The sequence below is a fragment of the Rhincodon typus genome, chromosome 9 (assembly GCF_021869965.1).
Source record: "Rhincodon typus isolate 14 chromosome 9, sRhiTyp1.1, whole genome shotgun sequence".
Classification (NCBI taxonomy): domain Eukaryota; kingdom Metazoa; phylum Chordata; class Chondrichthyes; order Orectolobiformes; family Rhincodontidae; genus Rhincodon; species Rhincodon typus.
This window is the reverse complement of record NC_063340.1, coordinates 8,232,759-8,250,852: the sequence shown is the minus strand read 5'-3', so window position 1 is coordinate 8,250,852 and position 18,094 is coordinate 8,232,759. Positions and strand designations below refer to the sequence as shown.

At 44.6% G+C, this 18,094-nt stretch overlaps 1 protein-coding gene across 1 annotated transcript in view; it reads left to right on the top strand.

Moving 5' to 3' along the window:
- LOC109930283 (1-phosphatidylinositol 4,5-bisphosphate phosphodiesterase beta-1-like) overlaps window positions 1-18,094 on the top strand; it is a 601,524-nt gene that overhangs the window by 389,082 nt on the left and 194,348 nt on the right. The window contains exons 5-6 of the mRNA XM_048600897.1: window positions 3,351-3,558; window positions 16,736-16,836. Of these exons, the coding sequence (XP_048456854.1) occupies window positions 3,351-3,558; window positions 16,736-16,836 (309 nt within the window). The remainder of the gene's footprint in view (window positions 1-3,350; window positions 3,559-16,735; window positions 16,837-18,094) is intronic.

Below are 18,094 nucleotides of genomic sequence, written 5' to 3'. Positions count from 1 at the left end.
TAAACATTGTTATTTTTGATACAATAGCAATGTTTAAGAGATATCTTCACAGATATATGAATAGGCAGGGAATAGAGGGATACTGATCCTGTAGGGGCAAAAGAATTTTAGTTTAGAAAGGCATGTAACAGTGCGGGCTCGGAGGGCCATGGAGCCTGTTCCTGTATTGTACTGCTCTTTGTTCTTTAATTGGGTCAGAAGAGGTTTGAGTTTCTCTACTCCACTCTTAAGTACTGTTTAACATGGTCTAAGCTATCGCTATTGCCAAACAACCTGAACAGCACCTAAAATAAACCTTTTCAAGTGTGGATTCTTTTTACTTCAGATCTTATTGTTGCTGATGTAGAAAACTGATCTTTTTCCATTCATGCTTTTTCTCCCCTTCTACTTAGTTCTCAGTTCTCTCTTTATTTTGCTTTCCATACCTCATTTAACATCAAATTCAGCATTTCATCTGACAAGTCAGCAGTGAATGCAAATTTTCAAACAACCACAGCAACTTATGCACAGGAGAAAGTGTAAATTGTTGTGGTCATTTGAATTTTGTCCTGATGATCGGAAGGTGAAAACCTTTCGCAACATTTCTCAATTTCTAGCAATATTCACGATTTATACTACCAAGCGACTGTTTAGCGTCTCTTCCTTGCTTTTACACGCCATCTGCTTTCTTTCAGAAAGCGTTATCAATTTGTCTTGCCAGTTTCGTGGATTTGTGTTCAAAAGCCCTCAGGGTCTTTCTGTTCCAGAATCCACTTTGAAATTCTTGTAATTAGCTTGTTATTTCTTCCCCTCATTCTTGCTGTCAATGTGTACCTCTGCTGTTGGAGAGGAGAACTATTGCAACAGAACATAGGCCACATTTCCTTAATGGGACAAGGACTGTAACCGTACAATATCATCATTTTTGTTTGTCCATGAGATGGATTCACTGATTTATCACAGACATTTACTTGAGCTTGACAAGCTGTGGTGAACCACTCCTCTTAAACCACTGCAGTCCATGTGGTGTAGGTACACCCATAGAGCTGTTAGGGAGGGAGGTTCAGATTCTGACTCAGCGCCATTAACGGCACAGTTACGGTTCCAAGTCAGGATGGTGTGTGCCTTGGAGAGAATCTTGCAAACATTAGCATTCCCTTGCGTCTGCTGTCCTTGTCCTTCCAGTTGGCAAAAGTCAGGAGTTTGGAAGGTCATTTGAAGGAATCTTGCTTTCGTACTCAGTGCTGCCATAGTGGTGGTGGAGAGAGTGAATGTTGAAAGTCGTGGATGGGGTGCCAATCAAACGGGCTCCTTTGTCTTGGATGGCATCAAGCTTATTGAGTGTTGCTGAAAAATCTGTGTTGTAGTCTCTCTTTCTGGCTGTCTGACTGTCTCTCTTCATGTCGTATTCTTATTATCTGAGGGTCACTTACAATAAGCGAACAATATTCAATATGTGAGTGGAAAAGGCATGGCCCAAGAACCAACTCAGTAAATATGGCAATTGAAACTGAATTGTCTGCATTTTTAGGTGCCACGTTCTAACCAACTGAGTTCACAGGCCTAACTGCGTGGGATTACAGGAACCAAAACTGTAGCATAATGAGAAGGGGTACGGTAATGAGATGGTAGTGTGTGTCTTGATTTAACAGTGACACCAACAGTCATGTGCAGGAGTATGTGAGAAAAGGATGGGTTAGTCTGTACAAGCAAGAGATGCACTCACAGAGAATTGTGTATGAAGTGTGAAAGAGTTTACAGAAGCCTACCTGAATCAGAGAGCAATCACTCATATGTCAGGGGAAAACCAATAAAGGCCACAAAGTACCAGCAGAGACGAGGATAACAGTCTCTTCAATAGGCAGAATAAAACCCTGAGCTGCAAGCTTCCAGGTCACACAAACCACAGCACACCATCTACGCTGTGGTACACTTTAGAGAATGCCTTTCAAGCAAGTTAATGCTTAATATTGTCACTTTCAATAGCAGGTTAGAAATATCTAGGCTTCCCAAGTAACCTGAGACCTAGAGATCCATAGAAGATACAAACCTGATAACACAGAAACGTAGCAGGATAAGGGAAAACAAAGGTGGTGAACCACCACAAATCCGATTCTGGCAAGTTTGATGGAGGTATTCAAATTAAAGGCAGATCTTAAAATTTATCAAAACGTGATGGATCGACAGCAAATTCAAAGATGACAGAAGTAGTCTGTAGGATGATTCGTATTTGATGGGAATAATTGATTGCTGATCCCAGATCAGCCTGTGTTTGAGCCAGGACAGAAGGTCATCTGATAATGCTGGAGTTCAGGAAGAGGGCAGACCAGAAGGTATACTTGATTGGGTTGGCCAAAGGCTTCTGTAAACATTCAAACCAGGGGACAAGGGCAGATGCTGTGTCTGATTTTGGACCTGATTGTTGATTCTCGTGATTAGTACTCAGTTAGATTTGATCTCAAAATTAAAGGCATGCAGAGACCAAAAATATCAACACAGCTGTACAGCATTTTAGAAAAGCAAATTTTGAATTGGTTCCAGAAGGACATTACAGATAGCCTTACAAAGGAAGCAGAACTTGAAAGCGAAACAACCAAAGAAGCATTTTTTAAAAATATATTTTTAGGGCATTTGGGAGAGAGGAAAATGCCACATTCTTCATGCTGAGCTGATTGCAGATTTCATTTGGCATTCGGGGCTAAAGTTCAAAATCGATTGGAAATTGTGAGGGTATAAAAAGGTCCTTTCACCCTATTATCAGGGTTCATCCAAGAGTTGCAAAGTAAAACGAATCTAAAAACCCTGCTTTTAAGAGCTTGCCAATCCCTTTTGTGACTTTTGGTGAAGAGAAATTCTGCCCAGGTTGTGTTGATTTTCCTCAGGGAGCGAGGTTGCAAGATGTCCTTTGTTCTCGCGAGATTGGTTTCCACCTTCAGCTATAAGTCAGCACTTGGAGCTGTTTAAAATCTTTCGGAAAATTTGAGAACATACTGTGTTTCATGCTGCATTCAAAATTCATTCACATAATTACTTACAGCGCCTGATATGCCCTCAGATAACAAAAGCGCCAATTTTATCTTTCTGTAACTAACGCTTATAAAAAAAATCCAAGGGAGTGAATTCAATCCTCAGATCATATAGCCTTAATTCCTCTGAAGACGTGGCTGTCACTCAATCTCAATTGAGGAAACAGTTGTGCGAAATAGTTCTTAAAACTATTGTCTTTATTAATATTGGGAAACCATATTATGAGACAGGCTTGTGGAACTGAAATGAGAAGATCAATGCAGATAACCCTGAGGCTGTCATCTGTCCACTTTCAGGCACTTCCGCTAAGATATTATCAACACAGAAGACACATTCATTAACAGACTTGTTGTAACAAAATGTTCAGACTCTCAGAATCACGAGCTGTGGCAGGATAGAAGATTTCAAAAAAAATGTGGAGGACAATTTGTTCCCATCAGAGGCACTGAACTAGTTATGTTAATTCAGTTTGGAATGTCTGTGCCCTTTGAAGTAACAGAGAGAGAAAAAAGGAAAATGCTGAAGGGAGATGATGAAAAAAAAGTTCAGTTTGTGAGTTCTTTTTTTATTCATTCGGGGATCTCAGCATCACTGACTGTGCCAGCATTTATTGCCTGTCTCTATTTGCCCTTGAGAAAGATATAGTGAGCAGCCACATTGAACCAGTGCAGTTACTTTAGTGTGGACTCATCCACAATGCCATGAAGGAAGAAACTCCAGCGTTTTGGCCCAGTGACACTGAAGGAATGGCAATATATTTCAAAGTCAGGATGGTGAGGGGCTTGGGGGGAGCTTGCAGGTGGTGGTGTTCCCATGTATCTGCTGCCCTTGTCCTTCTGGATGGTAAAGGACATTGGGTTTGGAAGGCACCGTCTAAAGAGATTTGGTGAATTTCTGCAGTGCATCTTGTAGCTGGTACACGCTGCTGCTACAGGATGAGGGCATCGCTGGCTAGGCCAGCATTTATTGTCCAACCTTAATTGCCCAGAGGGCAGTTAAGAGTCAACCACATTGCTGTGGATCTGGGGTCACACATAGGCCAGACCAGGAAAGGATGGCAGTTTCCTTCCTTAAAGGACATTAGTGAACTAAATGAGTTTTTTTCCAACAAGCAGCAATGGATTCATGATCATCAGTAGATTCTTAATTCCAGATTTTTTAAAAAATTGAATTCAAATTCCACTGTGGCAGGATTTGAACTTGGGTCCTCAGCACATTATCGGGGTCTCAGAATTAACAGTCCAGTGATTATACCATTGGACCATTGCCACCCACCAGGGATGATGTGATTGTTTGTGAATAAGGTGTTAGTCAAGTGGGCTGCTTTGTCTTGGATGGTGTCAAGCTTCTTCAAGTATCTTTAAGCAGTATGACACTATCGGGTTTGGGGCTGTGTTTCAGGAAAGGCACGTGCCTGTGTTGGCCTGTGTAATGGCTGCAAAGAAGAGCAGATACCAGCTACAAGGGAAAAAGCTGAATTCTCTTCCTGCTGTATTCACGCAGTGGAGAGGGGAGAGCCATAGGCTTCCAACGATGGAAAGATAAGGACCACAGGGGTTCTTATCTGAAGGAGAGAATTTGTATGCGAGCAGTTAACAAGGATGTATGAAAAAACTTGCATTGGCACTGCTCATTTTGAGTGAAAAATTGAACTTACAGGTCCTCATGTTCCTCAGCTGGAGAGATTGGTTTGCTGGAGAAATACGAACATGACAATCATTGTTGCAGGAACAGCACCTCATATTCCGCTTGGGAACCCTGCAGCCCAATGGTATCAATGTGGACTTCACAAGCTTCAAAATCTCCCCTCCCCCTACTGCGTCCGAAAACCAGCCCAGCTCATCCCCGCCTCCCTAACCTGTCCTCCCACCTATCCCCTCCGCCCACCTCAAGCCCCACCCCCACCTCCTACCTACTAACCTCATCCCGCCCCCTTGACCTGTCCGTCCTCCCTGGACTGACCTATCCCCTCCCTAACTCCCCACCTGCACTCATCTTTACTGGCTCCATCCCCGCCTCTTCGACCTGTCTGTTTCCTCTCCACCTATCCTCTCCTCTATCCATCTTCTATCTGCCTCTCCCTCTCTCCCTATTTATTTCAGAACCTCCTCCCCCTCCCCCATTTCTGAAGAAGGGTCTAGGCCCGAAACGTCAGCTTTCCTGCTCCTCTGATGCTGCTTGGCCTGCTGTGTTCATCCAGCTCTACACCTTGTTATCTCATGACAATCATGGTGCTTTGTGGTTTGTTAGGTTCTGATTTGCTTTGATTTGTTTTATTATTGCCACATGCACCACAGTACAGTGAAAAGTTTTGTTTTGTGTGCACTGCAGGCAGATCATACCGTACAAAGATCATAGGGTGATAGAACAGAGCAAGGAGTACAATGCTATGGCTGCAGAGAAGGTGCACAGAGAGCGATATCAATATTAAATTTCAATTTTATGAGGTCCATTCAGAAGTATAATAACAGTGGGGAAGAAGCTGTTCTTGAATTTATTTGTACGGGTGCACAAACGTTTATGTCTGCAGCCCAATGGAAGAGAGTATAACTGGGGTGGGAGGGGTCTTTGATTATGTTGGTTGATTTCCCGAGGCAGCAGGAAGTGTAGATGGAATCCATGGATAGGAGGCTGGCTTGTGTGTTGGACTGGACTGTGTTCATGACTCTATGTATTTTTTTGTGCTGTTGGGAAGAGCAGTTGCTAAACCTGTTATGCATTCTGGAACACTCTACTGAGCAAACAACTGACATAAGGCATATCCAGAAGGAAACTATATTTAGTTACCACAGACTGGATCAACCGCAAAATATAACTTACACAATTGGAGCGAAAGAGGAAAATAAGGACTGGTTTCCCGATGTGAAGGTGTTGCAGGCTCAAGCTTAGACAAGCCAGGAGCCTACACCCATAGACTTGGAAATCTCTGTGGTTAAACAACCTTGTTGGTACAAAATTGACCTAGAGCTGCCAATAATTTCCTATGCTCTAATTGCAATTCATTTTAATCGTTCTGCTTACACTTCACGCCAGTGATCTAATTGCTTCAGTTTTTTACAGGAGTTTGTAGGGAGGGAGTGACTAGTAAAATGCTTTGTGCAATCTTGAAGAACAGTGTGACTGTCATCTCAGTGTCTTTCCCTGATCAAAGTAATTTCCCTCATCCTTTTCCAATGGCGTATCGGGGTGCTGGGCCCCAAACGCCTTCAGGTAGTGGAATCTGAAGGGAACCTGAAGCTAACAGGTCATATTGGTACTCTCTTCAGGAGCTTCAGTTCCTGTCCATCTCTCCTGCCGGCCCGCTGGTGCAAGGCAAGTCCCCAGATGTTGTTCCCACCAGAAGCCCACCATGGCGGCAGTGTATACTGTTTACAACGTACGCTGCAGTGGCTCACCAAGATCCCATGGACAGCACGTTGTGAACCGACTACCACCCCCCACCATCTCCCCCCACAGACACACACACACACACACACGCACACACACACACAGACACACACACAGACACACACACACACACAGCCACACACACTCTCTGTCTCTCACATATATATACACACACACACAATCTCCCTCATGCACACTCAGACACACACACACACACACTCTCTCACACACACACACTCTCTCTCTCTCACACACACGCACACACACACACGCACACACACACACACACACACACACACAGCCACACACACACACACACAGTGAAACAAGTGCAGCAGTCAGACACACAAAATTCTGGAGCAAATAACTCAGCCCATCTAGTAGCTTCTATGGAGAGACAAAAACCTCATTCATCCATAAGACCATAGGAACAGAAGTAGGCCATTCAGCCCATCAAGGCTGCTCCTCCATTCAATGATCATTTCTGATCTGATAATCCTCAACTGTATCTTCCTGCCTTTTCCCCTTAACCCTTGATTCCCTTTCTGATTAAGACCTTATCTACCAAATTTCTATAGCCCTCTGAGGTGAAGAATTCCACAGATTCACTACCCTCTGAGAGAAGAATTTCCTCCTCAGCCCTTTCTTAAATGCATGACCCCTTATTCTGAAATTGTGCCCTCTAATCCAAACAGCACCCATATCTTTCACCATCTTCTTCGGTCATTGTTGCTCTTTCGAGAAGCTTTCTCCGCTGTTTTGCTTGCTCCTCACTCAACAACCCAAATAGGCCAACCCAAACAAAATGTGTGGGACAGGCACAATGGCTCAGTGGTTAGCACTGCTCCTTCACAGCGCCAGGGACTCGGGTTCGATTCGACCCTCGGGCGACTGTCTGTGTGGAGTTTGCATATTCTCTCCGTGTCTGCGTGGGTTTGCTCCCACAGTCCAAAGATGTGCAAGTTTGGTGGGTTGGCTATGCTAAATTCCCCTGTCGTGTCCAGGAATGTGTAGGTTAGAGGTATTAACCATGGGGAAGTAGGGGTAGCAGGATGGGTCTGTGTGTGATTGTCTTCGGAGGGTCAGTGTGGACTTGTTGGCCGAATGGCCTGTTTCCAGACTGTAGGGATTCTATCCAAAATCATTTATGGGTGAGTTGCCGTTCCCTCTTGGCATCTGTGTCTTGCAAGTGCCCTTGTTCAGAAAGCTTTTGTTTTGTTCAGAAACTTAAGTGGATTGACCATTCCAACCCTGTCACTGTCACACCCGTTCAGAAAGCAATGTAACTTGCAAAGGAACATTTCAGTATAAACAGGCACAGGTCTCGCTCTGTAATTTTCAATGTCCTTTCTGCGTTGAAAATCTCAAACCGAATTGTGATCATTCTTTTCTCCTCACGCAGCCTGCTGTCTGACGATAACCACCTTTGACAGCCAAGTTCTTACTTATTTATGGTGAAGTTATTCCTGCTCAGCCTGGTCACAATACACTGAGCAGTCTTTCAAATTAAATTAGGTTCCTCGTTTCACAGTTGGCCAAGGAGGGGAACTTTCAACTGTCTACCGTTCACTGCAATCTCAAGCCAGTTGTTTAATGTTTCATCATCTTCAAACTCTTGTGGTCTCCTTTGCAAAGTGTCTGTACGAGCATCACAGCAAGGTTTCGGTACGATTCCCCTCATTCATTTCCTCAGTGCCAGTTGTGGGCTTGCCTGGCGATAATTATTGGACTATTTATCTTATGTTTCAATGCATCGATTATTAATGATATCGGTCTGGTCTTTGGGATGGGAGTTTGAGGTGCAAGGTTAGATTGGAGAGGCTGGAGGAAAGGAGAATGAGGGGAGAGATTTGACAGAAGTGTGCAAATGGGTGGCCTTTTGGTTGACTGGTTAGTACCACTGCATCACAGCGCAAGGGACCTGGGTTTGATTTCACCCTCGGGTGACTGTCTGTGTGGAGTTTGTATATTCTCCCCACGTCTGCGCAGGTTTCCTCCCACAGTCCAAAGATGTGCAGGTTAGGATGGACTGGCCATGCTAAATTGCCCACAGTGTCCAGGGATTGCAGGCTAGGTGGATTGGCCATGGGAAATGCAGGGTTAGCGTAGGGAGGTTGGATCTAGATAGGATGCTCTTTGGAGGGTCAGTGTGGGCCTGATGGACTGAATGGCCTGCTTCCACACTATAGGGTTTCTATGATTATTGGTTTTGCTAAAATCTTCTATTTCTGATGTTAGAAGAATCAGGGGGGATACAGATTCAAAATTTTGAGCAAGAGATGCAAGGGGAATGTGAGGAAGACCTTTCTTTAATGCAGCAAGTTGTAGTGGCCTGGATCTTGCTGCTCACAAGAGGGTGTGGACGCCAGAGGTAGAAGTGGAATCAGTGGTTAGTTTCAGAAGGAAATTAGATGGGTGTTTGATGCAAGTGATCATGCAGGGCTGCAGGGATTGAGCAGGAGGGGAAGGTTGACTCAGTTGCTTTGCCAGCACTCAATGGGCCAAATCGTCTCCTTTTGAAACAAACAAAAGCAGAACTTGCCAGAGAAACTTGGCAAGTGTGGCAACATCTGTGGAGAGAAAAACACACTTTTATATACACACACATGGATACACACCATCCCCCATTTTTGCTGTAAATGCCTATGGCTGAGATATTCAACCAAAGAAAGGATAGAGACAAGCTGCCACAAATTGACTACCCTCTGGTACATGTCTTGCCCTGTATACCTCGCCTGTATATCTCACCTGTACACGCTGTAAACCTGTACACCTCACTTGTAGCTGTACACACTGCCTGCATGCCTTTCCATGCCATCAGTATGCCCAGCATGTACACTCCATCTGCATACCCTCCTATACAACTGTGTGTGCCTGTGTACAGGTACACCATCCCTACACAGGTTAACCTGTACATGCTATCTGTACATCCAGTCCAGCTTGCGATGAAGAGTGTGACAGGCAACTGATCCAGAACCACAATATATCCTTACTGTAGGTGATCTATTAATAATATGCAATATATCAAACTATTACAAGGAAAATCTAGTTAATAGGATGATGTCAAAATCATACAAAGTTACAATTTAATGAAAATAAACTGGCGCAATGTATGAGGCAAAGCCTGCTTTTCATTGGATAGTGGTGACTGTAACGGGACCATATTAGGGACTGTGTCATCAGTAATGTCAGCATAAGATGGAACCAAGACCAGAATATATGCAGTTTTCTGACACGTTCTCTCATGTTCTCACTCTGCGGAGGCAATGGCCCTAGTGGTATTATCGCTGGACTGTTAATCCAGAGACCCAGGTAACCTACTGGGGACCCAAGTTTGAATCCTGCCACGGCAGATGGAGGAATTTGAAGTCAAAAAAAGAAATCCGGAATGAAAAGTCTAATGAATCCGTTGCTGATTGTCCGAAAAACCCATGCCATTTAGGGAAGGAAACTGCCATCCTTACCTGGTCTGGCCTGCATGTGACTCCAGACCCACAGCAATGTGGTTGACTCTTAACTGCCCTTTGGGCAATTAGGGATGGACAATAAATGCTGCCCGGCCAGTGACGCCCATATCCCATGAATAAAAAAAAATGTCCTCCTGAGTGTGCAGTATAATGTTTAATAACCCCTAAGGGGTTAATGCTCACTTACCTAAGTGTAGACCTCATTGTGCTACGAATTAGATTGTCAGTAAGTTGGTGCGGGTCAACTGCTTCAAGAATTGTTGGTAACTATCTAACAGGAATGACATAGGTAGCTCTAAAAGTGCATGCCAGTGAAAGTTGGTGACAGCTACTTTTGTGTGTATGTACGTACGTGTGCACATATGTGTGTATACATGCGTGTATGTGTTTGTGTGTGTGTGTGTGTGTGTATATTCACATGTGCGAACTTGTGTGCATGTACCCAAGTTCCCATATGCACACTGGTGCTCCAAAGCTGTGATGTTTTGCTTAAATATAGACCTTTCCAATTTCAAACTAACTACGCAGGGCCTGAAATACATAAGCAGTGGACCAGTCCACTGATTTGCAGCAAAACTGTCAGCATAGCCCCATCTCGTCCTGTCCATTTTAAAATTCCTTTACTATTTACACATCCCTCTGGGGCTTTGCCCCTGCAAATGTAACCTCCTTCAGCCCCAAAACCCTCTCAGATCTCTTGCCTCTATTCTCTTGACCTTTGCCCCTGCAAATGTAACCTCCTTCAGCCCCAAAACCCTCTCAGATCTCTTGCCTCTATTCTCTTGACCTTTGCCCCTGCAAATGTAACCTCCTTCAGCCCCAAAACCCTCTTGCCTCTATTCTCTTGACCTTCTCCATAAATACCTCCATATTCAGCGCCCAAGATTTTAATTGCTCTGGTCCCTCAGCTTGGGAATTCCCTCCTCACTTTTCTCCTCCTCACTGCTCACTTTTCTCTTTTCAGACTTTCCTTAAAGGTTATTGTGTTCGCCAAACACCTTCTCATGTGATTCAGTGGAAAATATTGTTTCATTCCCTGTGAAGTTCCTTGGGATGCTACATTGTGCTAAAAGTGCATTAGAAATTTTGTCTTGCTGAGAGAAAAGAAATGTTTTGTTAAAAGATTTTTGTCTTGCTCTCATCAGAACAATTTGCAAGAAATACCAGAGTGAAGGGAGAAACAACATTCATGCTGTGCAGGGGCAGTGTGCTATTGGTCAGCAAGTGTTCTCTCGTGGAGGCGTTGCCAACGAATATTCACCAGTTAATGTTGACTGATTGACAGTTAACAGCTTTTTTATTTGCTCATGGGTTATGGGCATCGCTGGCTAGGCCAGCATTTATTACCCAGACATAATTGTCCAGAAGACCGATAAGATGCGAAGACATTGCATTGGGTCTGGAGTCATGTGTAAGCCAGACCACGTAAGCTAGATTTCCCTAAATTTTTTCTTCTGAGGTCCATAACTAGAAGTCAAGGCATCTGCACACTGATCAATGAGCACAGCTTAGAGGGAACATTGCATGTAAAGATGCCAGATTTACTTCCTAAAGGCCTTTAGTAAATCAGACGGGTTATTTTAACATGTTACATAGTCACCATTAAGCTAGTTCCTCTTTATTCCTGATTGATCAAGGCATCGGAGTGAACTTGTCCTGTACAGTATTTCTTGCGACTTGTCCTGATAAATGTGAGACAAGAAACTTCAACAAATTGTGTCTCTTTTTAGCAATATTGAAGTTCTGTTGTACCAAAGTAACTATATAAATATGAATGATTTTCTGAAGAAGGGTCTCGACCCGAAACATCAGCTTTCCTGCTCCTCTGATGCTGCTTGGCCTGCTGTGATCATCCAGCTCCACATCTTGTTGTCTCAGATTCTCCAGCGTCGGCAGTTCCTACTATCTCTATATAACTATGAATAGTTGGTAGTAGAGTGGAGCTTGAGAATTGCTGTAAAAGGGCACATTTTGTCAATGCTTTTTGTCTTGCACTCATCAGGGCATTTTGCAGGAATACCACTTTAATATTTTATTTGTACTGTATGATAGGAGAGTGATGCTTGATTGGCAAGTGAGCTCTGTTGAGAAAAGATATTGTCATGGAGAATGTAGCAGTTAATAATGATTGACAGTTAACACCCAGGCTTCATTTAAATATTAAATGAAGTAGGTTGCCTCAGATTGATCATGGCTTTGCCACGGGAAATGAACATGTGAATATTTTATTGCTTTGAAACAGGCACATGCTCTTTCTGTCTGTAAAGCATGAGAATCTATGTATTAATACATGTAGATTGTGGTACACACAAGTGTGCCACACCGCAAGACAGCCTGATAACTTTGAATCAGTTGTAAGTGAAATTTTTTGGACACACTCTATAAATGTAGGCCTTGCCTAGTACTGGTGATTAGACCCATAGGATCATAGAGTATAAGTCACAAAAACAGAAATAGGCCATTCAGCCCATTGAGCTTGTTCCATCATTCAATAAGATCATGGCGACTTGATAATCCTCACCTCCAGGAATGAAGAATATTAAAATTCATATTGTTATGAAAAAGCTCGTTGCAACAGACTTGTAACTTTTTTTTATAAGAAAGCAAAGAACTGCGGATGCTGGGAATCTGACACAGAAGCAGAAATTACTGGTGAAATTCGCCAAGCCTGGCAGCGTATGTGGAGAGAGAAAGCAGAGTTAACATCCAGTGAGGTTTTGAGTTCTGATGAAGAGTCAATGGAGTTGCAATGTTAACTCCACTTCCTTACCACAGATGCTGAGTTTCGCCAGAATTTATGTTTCTGTGACTTTGTTAATGCAGGTCAGTGGGTCTGGTTCAGTTTAGGATAGCAGGTCAGCACAGACGAGTTGGACAGAAGGTTGTATGTCTCTATGACTTGCATCCTTGTTTCCGGAATGGGCAGCAAGTTCAGTACCTACTTCGGTGACTTTTTTTCCTTTGTGCCAGATAGTCTTTATTCGGCACGGAAACGTTTCACTGAAAGACGTTCTCGACATGATTCAGAAGTATCACCTTGTGCGGAAATAGCTTCGGTCTGGGGAAGGGAAGCAATGTGATTTTGCCCAATGACAGTATTTCACAGAACTCCAGGGCCTTGAAAGCCGTGAACCAGGACTTTGGAGCATGTACAGATAACTAATTTGCATGAACTGCAGGTAGATCTGTGCATAATCTTCTTGAAATGGCAGAGTAAAGTTACAGCCCTTGACGGATAATTGGCAGTGATGCATTAATGCAGAGGCTTTGGAATTTCACAGGACGTTGTCGAGCCGCAAAGATACAGACCTCTTTATCAAAAGCCACTAAAGTCCAGCAATAGCATAAATAAACATGCAAAAGTAGATGCTGAACAGATGTTGGCATTAAGCGTCTCATTGTCATTGATTTTTACAGCAAAATAATTGCAGGGTTGCAGTGAAGCTTTGGTACATTGTGAGCGAAAACTGCATTGACTCAAAAAATAATTTGAAACATCGCGTTGTGTTACCCCTTGGAAGGTCTATCTGTGCTGTGCTGTGAATAACAAAGAAAAGTAGACTTCTGAGCAGAAGTCAAACTAATTTTTTTTTCTCCTTATTTTGCCTGTCTCAGTGAAGCTCTTGTGTAACAGAGGCACCCACAGAGTATAATACCTGGGCAGAGAAAAAGAAGTAAAGTTATCAGACTAAAAACAAAATTTATGTTGGATCATTTCACTCAGAAAAGTTGAAAAGTATCTCCTTTGTTATCATGATAAATAGTTATATTGCTGACTGGTCTAAGCAAGATTAATAAATGGTGGCACGGTGACAAGTGATTAGCACTGTTACATCACGGTGCCAGGGACCCGAGTTCGATTCTAGCCTCAGGCAACAGTCCATGTGGAGTTTACACATTCTCCCCATTTCTGCGTGGGTCTCCTCCGTGTGCTCTGGTTTCCTCCCACCAGTCCAAGGTTGTGCAGGTTAAGTGTTTAGCCATGCTAAGTTGCCCACAGTTTGTTCAGGCAGGCTCAATGGATTAGCTACATGAAATGCAGGGTTGTAAGGGTAGGGGAGTGGGTCTGGGTACAGGGATGCTCTTTGGAGGGTTGGTGTGGACTCGATGGGCTGAACAGCCAGTTCCCCCCCTGTAGGAATTCTTAATGAAGGGGACTTTTAACAGAAAGAAAATGGATAGGTTTGGGCCAATTCTGGGTTGTTGGAAACAAAGGGGATGAGTTGTATTTTTCTTTATTCATTCATGTGATGAGGGGTGTTGCTGGCCAGGCAGCATTATTGCCCATCCCTACTTGCTCAGAGGACAGTTAAGAGTCAACCACATTGCTGTGGGTCTGGAGCCACATTAGGCCAGACCAGGTAAGGATGGCAGTTTCCTTCCCTAAAGGACATTAGTGAGTTTTTCCCGACAATCAATGATGGATTCATGGTCTTCAGTTCGACTTTTAATTCCAGATTTTTATAAAAATTCAAATTTCACCATCTGCCATAACAGGATTTGGGTCTGTGTGGGATGCTGTGAGGGTCGGTGTGGACTCGTTGGGCCAAAGGTCCTGTTTCCACACTGTAGGGATTCTATGGTTCTATGAACCTGGTGTTGCATGACTCCTGACTTTTTCCACCCCAGTACAACGCCAGCACCTCCACATCATGGCTACAATTCTTTTCATGAAGCCTAGTGAGATCTCTCATTGGATCAACCTCAAACTCCCACCATTATCCCACCCTCATAATACCCCTTGTGCTCCAATTCTAGCCCCATTCTACCACACTCTGTACCTGAAACAATTCACCACTGCCAGATTTACCATGCAGTGATGAGTTTTTCTAACCATAAACACAGTTGGCATTGGATGAGAGGAGCACCATAAGGGCAGGGTGAGTATTTACTGAAATGGGATGTTAGTGCGAGAAAAAACGCTGGGCCTCATGTGGAAAAACCCTCCATGAAACGCGATGAACGTGGAACGTGGCTTAAAAACAAAACAAGATTCTGCCTGGAATCTCTTTCTCAGCAATGACCCGTCCCTTTCGTTGAAACCAGAAGTGGATGAACAACTAAAATCAGTTTCAGACGATGAGTCGCAGCTTTAAACACGACGATGAGAGTACGAGCCTCATGATCATGCAGGTTTTGAAATGTAACCGCCAATGACTGGCTTTCCTGAGCCATGAGGTGCCTGGCAGCTTCCGCGAGGAGTGGTCTCGGCAAATAATCTTCACACCTACTTCTTGTGTCCAGCTAGGAGCCTCTGAGGTCAGGCTGAAAGCCTCTAGCCCACCCTCATGCTCCAGCAGGCCCCTTGATCTCCCGTGAGGCCCCCCTCCCTCCCTCTCAATTCACTCCTTCCTCCACAATTGCCAGTGCATCTCTCCTGCAATTAGTTTTTGCTTTTTTGCCCCATTCATCGCCCATCCCTGAGTGCCACAGAGCAGTTGAGAGCCGACAGAACCAGGTGGGTTTCTCCTGACAATTGACAATGGTTTCATGGTCCTCATTAGACTTTTTAATTCCAGGTTTTTATTGAATTCAAACTCCACAATCTGCCATGGCAGGATTTAACCCAGGTTCCTAGAACATTACCTGGGTCTCTGGGTTAAAAGTCAGACAATAACGTCACTAAGCCATCACTTAGTACGCACTGAGTACTCCAATAATTGCCCTTGCCGTACCCCCTCCGATCCTACCCTCCACCCCTACCCTGATTAAGCAGCATTCCCAACTGCCCACACATTGCTCACACCCAGCTTTCTAACTGACCCAATACCTTGTGGATCAGATCAGTGGAAGTTTTATCCAAGCTGTTAACCACAACCCCCAAAGTCCTCTAGGCTTTCTTCTGTGGAACCTTGCCACTGATCCTTCATTCTCTTACGTCTCACCTTCACATTCAACTACAATGTTGCAGATCCAACTGTATCGCCACTGACATTTAGTGAGCCTTCATGCGCCTGTAGCCACAGTCATTGGGTCCATTTAGTCTGTTCAATGCTCAGGAAAGGTTATTAAACCCTGGATATATCCTGTTTCAGTCCAATGAGATTGTTCACCTGTTGTGAGCCAATGATCAATGTCAGTGACAATGCACCTCCCTCACTACCATATTAAAGTGTCATCTGTAGTTATACAATCCAAATCTGGCAGGAGCTTTAACCCACAGTCATTCAGACTGAAAGTTGAGAGCTGCAGTCTGTTCCAGGCTAATATAATTCACTGCTGTCCTGAAGAAATGTTTGGTTATGATACAGTGAGTTAAAAGGCAAAGTGGCCTTGCTGCTGTCTCATTGAGACAGAGAGACAACTGAGTGAGTATCAGTAACTCTTTAATACCTACCCCAGAGTCCTGAGAAGGGGCCAACAGTTCATTTAACAAGTGATCCGACTTGGTTTCTGGAATTCTGTCTGCCAGCTGGGTCTTTGAATACATTCAAGACTGAATTAGTCAGATTTTTGAACTTGTAAAGGAGCTAAGTGTAATGGGAGCCAGGCTGGAAAGTGGAGTTGATGCCAAGATCAGATAAGCCATGATCTCACTGACTGACAGAGCAGGCCTGAGGGTCCTTAAAGCCTCCTCCTGCTCCTATTCCTTAAATCCTGAAGAACATTATCTGAGACAACGAGAAGCTGCCAAACGTGTAAGCTGCAGTTAATTCTGACTATCGATCACGTTGTCACAGAATATTATCAAAGCTATACAAGTATTATTTCTCCCCACAACATCAGTTGATCCTGATGATAGTACCACACCGTCATTGTTCTACTTGTCTGTTTCGTCTGCCATATCACCCACGATGTAGATGTCATAATTATTTTTAAAAAAGTAATATTTGCCAATGTTGGTAACATGTTCTTGTTTCCATTTTCACCTCTAGAATGACTCCATTCCGCAAGAAAGTTTCACAACTGAAGTATTCCAAGCTTTCTTGAATAACATCTGTCCTCGGCCTGAAATTGACGTCATTTTCTCGGAATAGTAAGCATTTTCTTTCCTTGTTAGGTTTAACATTGGACGTTTGGGAAAATGCCTCTGACCTCTATGTTTGGTTTCAAAACATGTACAACATGTAAAAGATAATTGGACAGGTACATGGATAGGTAAGGTTTAGAGGGATGCAAGCCAAATGCGAGCAAATGGGACTAGTTCAGTTTAGGAAACCTGGTTGGCATGGATGATTTGGGCCAAAAGGCCTGTTTCTGTGTTGTATGACTTCAAAATGTTTGTGCAGCTGCGTTATTGGTGACTTATATATATATAACAAAAATCCTTTGTGTCTTGTCCTGTGTGACATAAATACTGAAACTGCGTCTTGTGCTTCAGGCTTAGGCAATCAGCTGGAATTTGCTATAGATAGGATTGTGAAAGGAATGCAGAATGCTGGAGAAGCTCAGCAGGTCTGCCAGCATCTGCACAGAGAGAACAGAGTTAATGTTTCAACTCCTGAAGAACTCACACCAGACTCATAGACAATGAGAGGAGGTCCGGAGTGGCGTTTTTGTCCCAACATGGAGGCCTTGTCCCATTGTGGAGGTCTTCTTTGGCGGCTTTTGGGTATTCCAGCAGCCTGGTGAGAAGGTCCAGTCCTGGTGGGGAGGTCTCATTTTGGCATGCTGGCCTTGTCCCTTCTTCATAGGCAGCTTGCAGGTCTTCCAGTTGCAGCGTAGAAGTCTAGTCCTGGCGTGGAGGCCTTGTCTTGGCCTGGCATGGTGGTCACAGCCTGGCATGGAGGTCTCAGCCTAGCATGGAGGTCTTGGCCTAGGGTGGTGGTCTCAGCCCGGCGTGGTGGTCTCATTCAGGCCTGGCGATCTCAGCCCAGCCTGGAGGTCTTGGCTCGGCGTGGTGGTCTCAGCCCGGCGTGGTGGTTTCATCCCAATGTGGTGTCTCGGCCCGGCCTGGAGGTCTCGGCCCGGCCTGGAGGTCTCAGCCCGGCATGGTGGTCTCAGCCCGGCGTGGTGGTCTCAGCCCAACGTGGTGGTCTCAGCCCAGCCTGAAGGTCTCAGCCCAGCCTGAAGGTCTCGGTTCGGTGTGGAGGTCTCAGCCCGGCGTGGTGGTCTCGGCCCAGCCTGGTGATCTCGGCCCGTTGTGGTGGTCTCGGCCGGGCGTGGTGGTCTCGGCCTGTCCTGGAGGTCTCGGCCCGGCATGGTGGTCTCAGCCCGGCCTGGAGGTCTCGGCCCGGCTGGGTGGGCTCGCCCCGGCCGGGAGGTCTCAGCCCGACTGTGATGCTTCGCCCCGC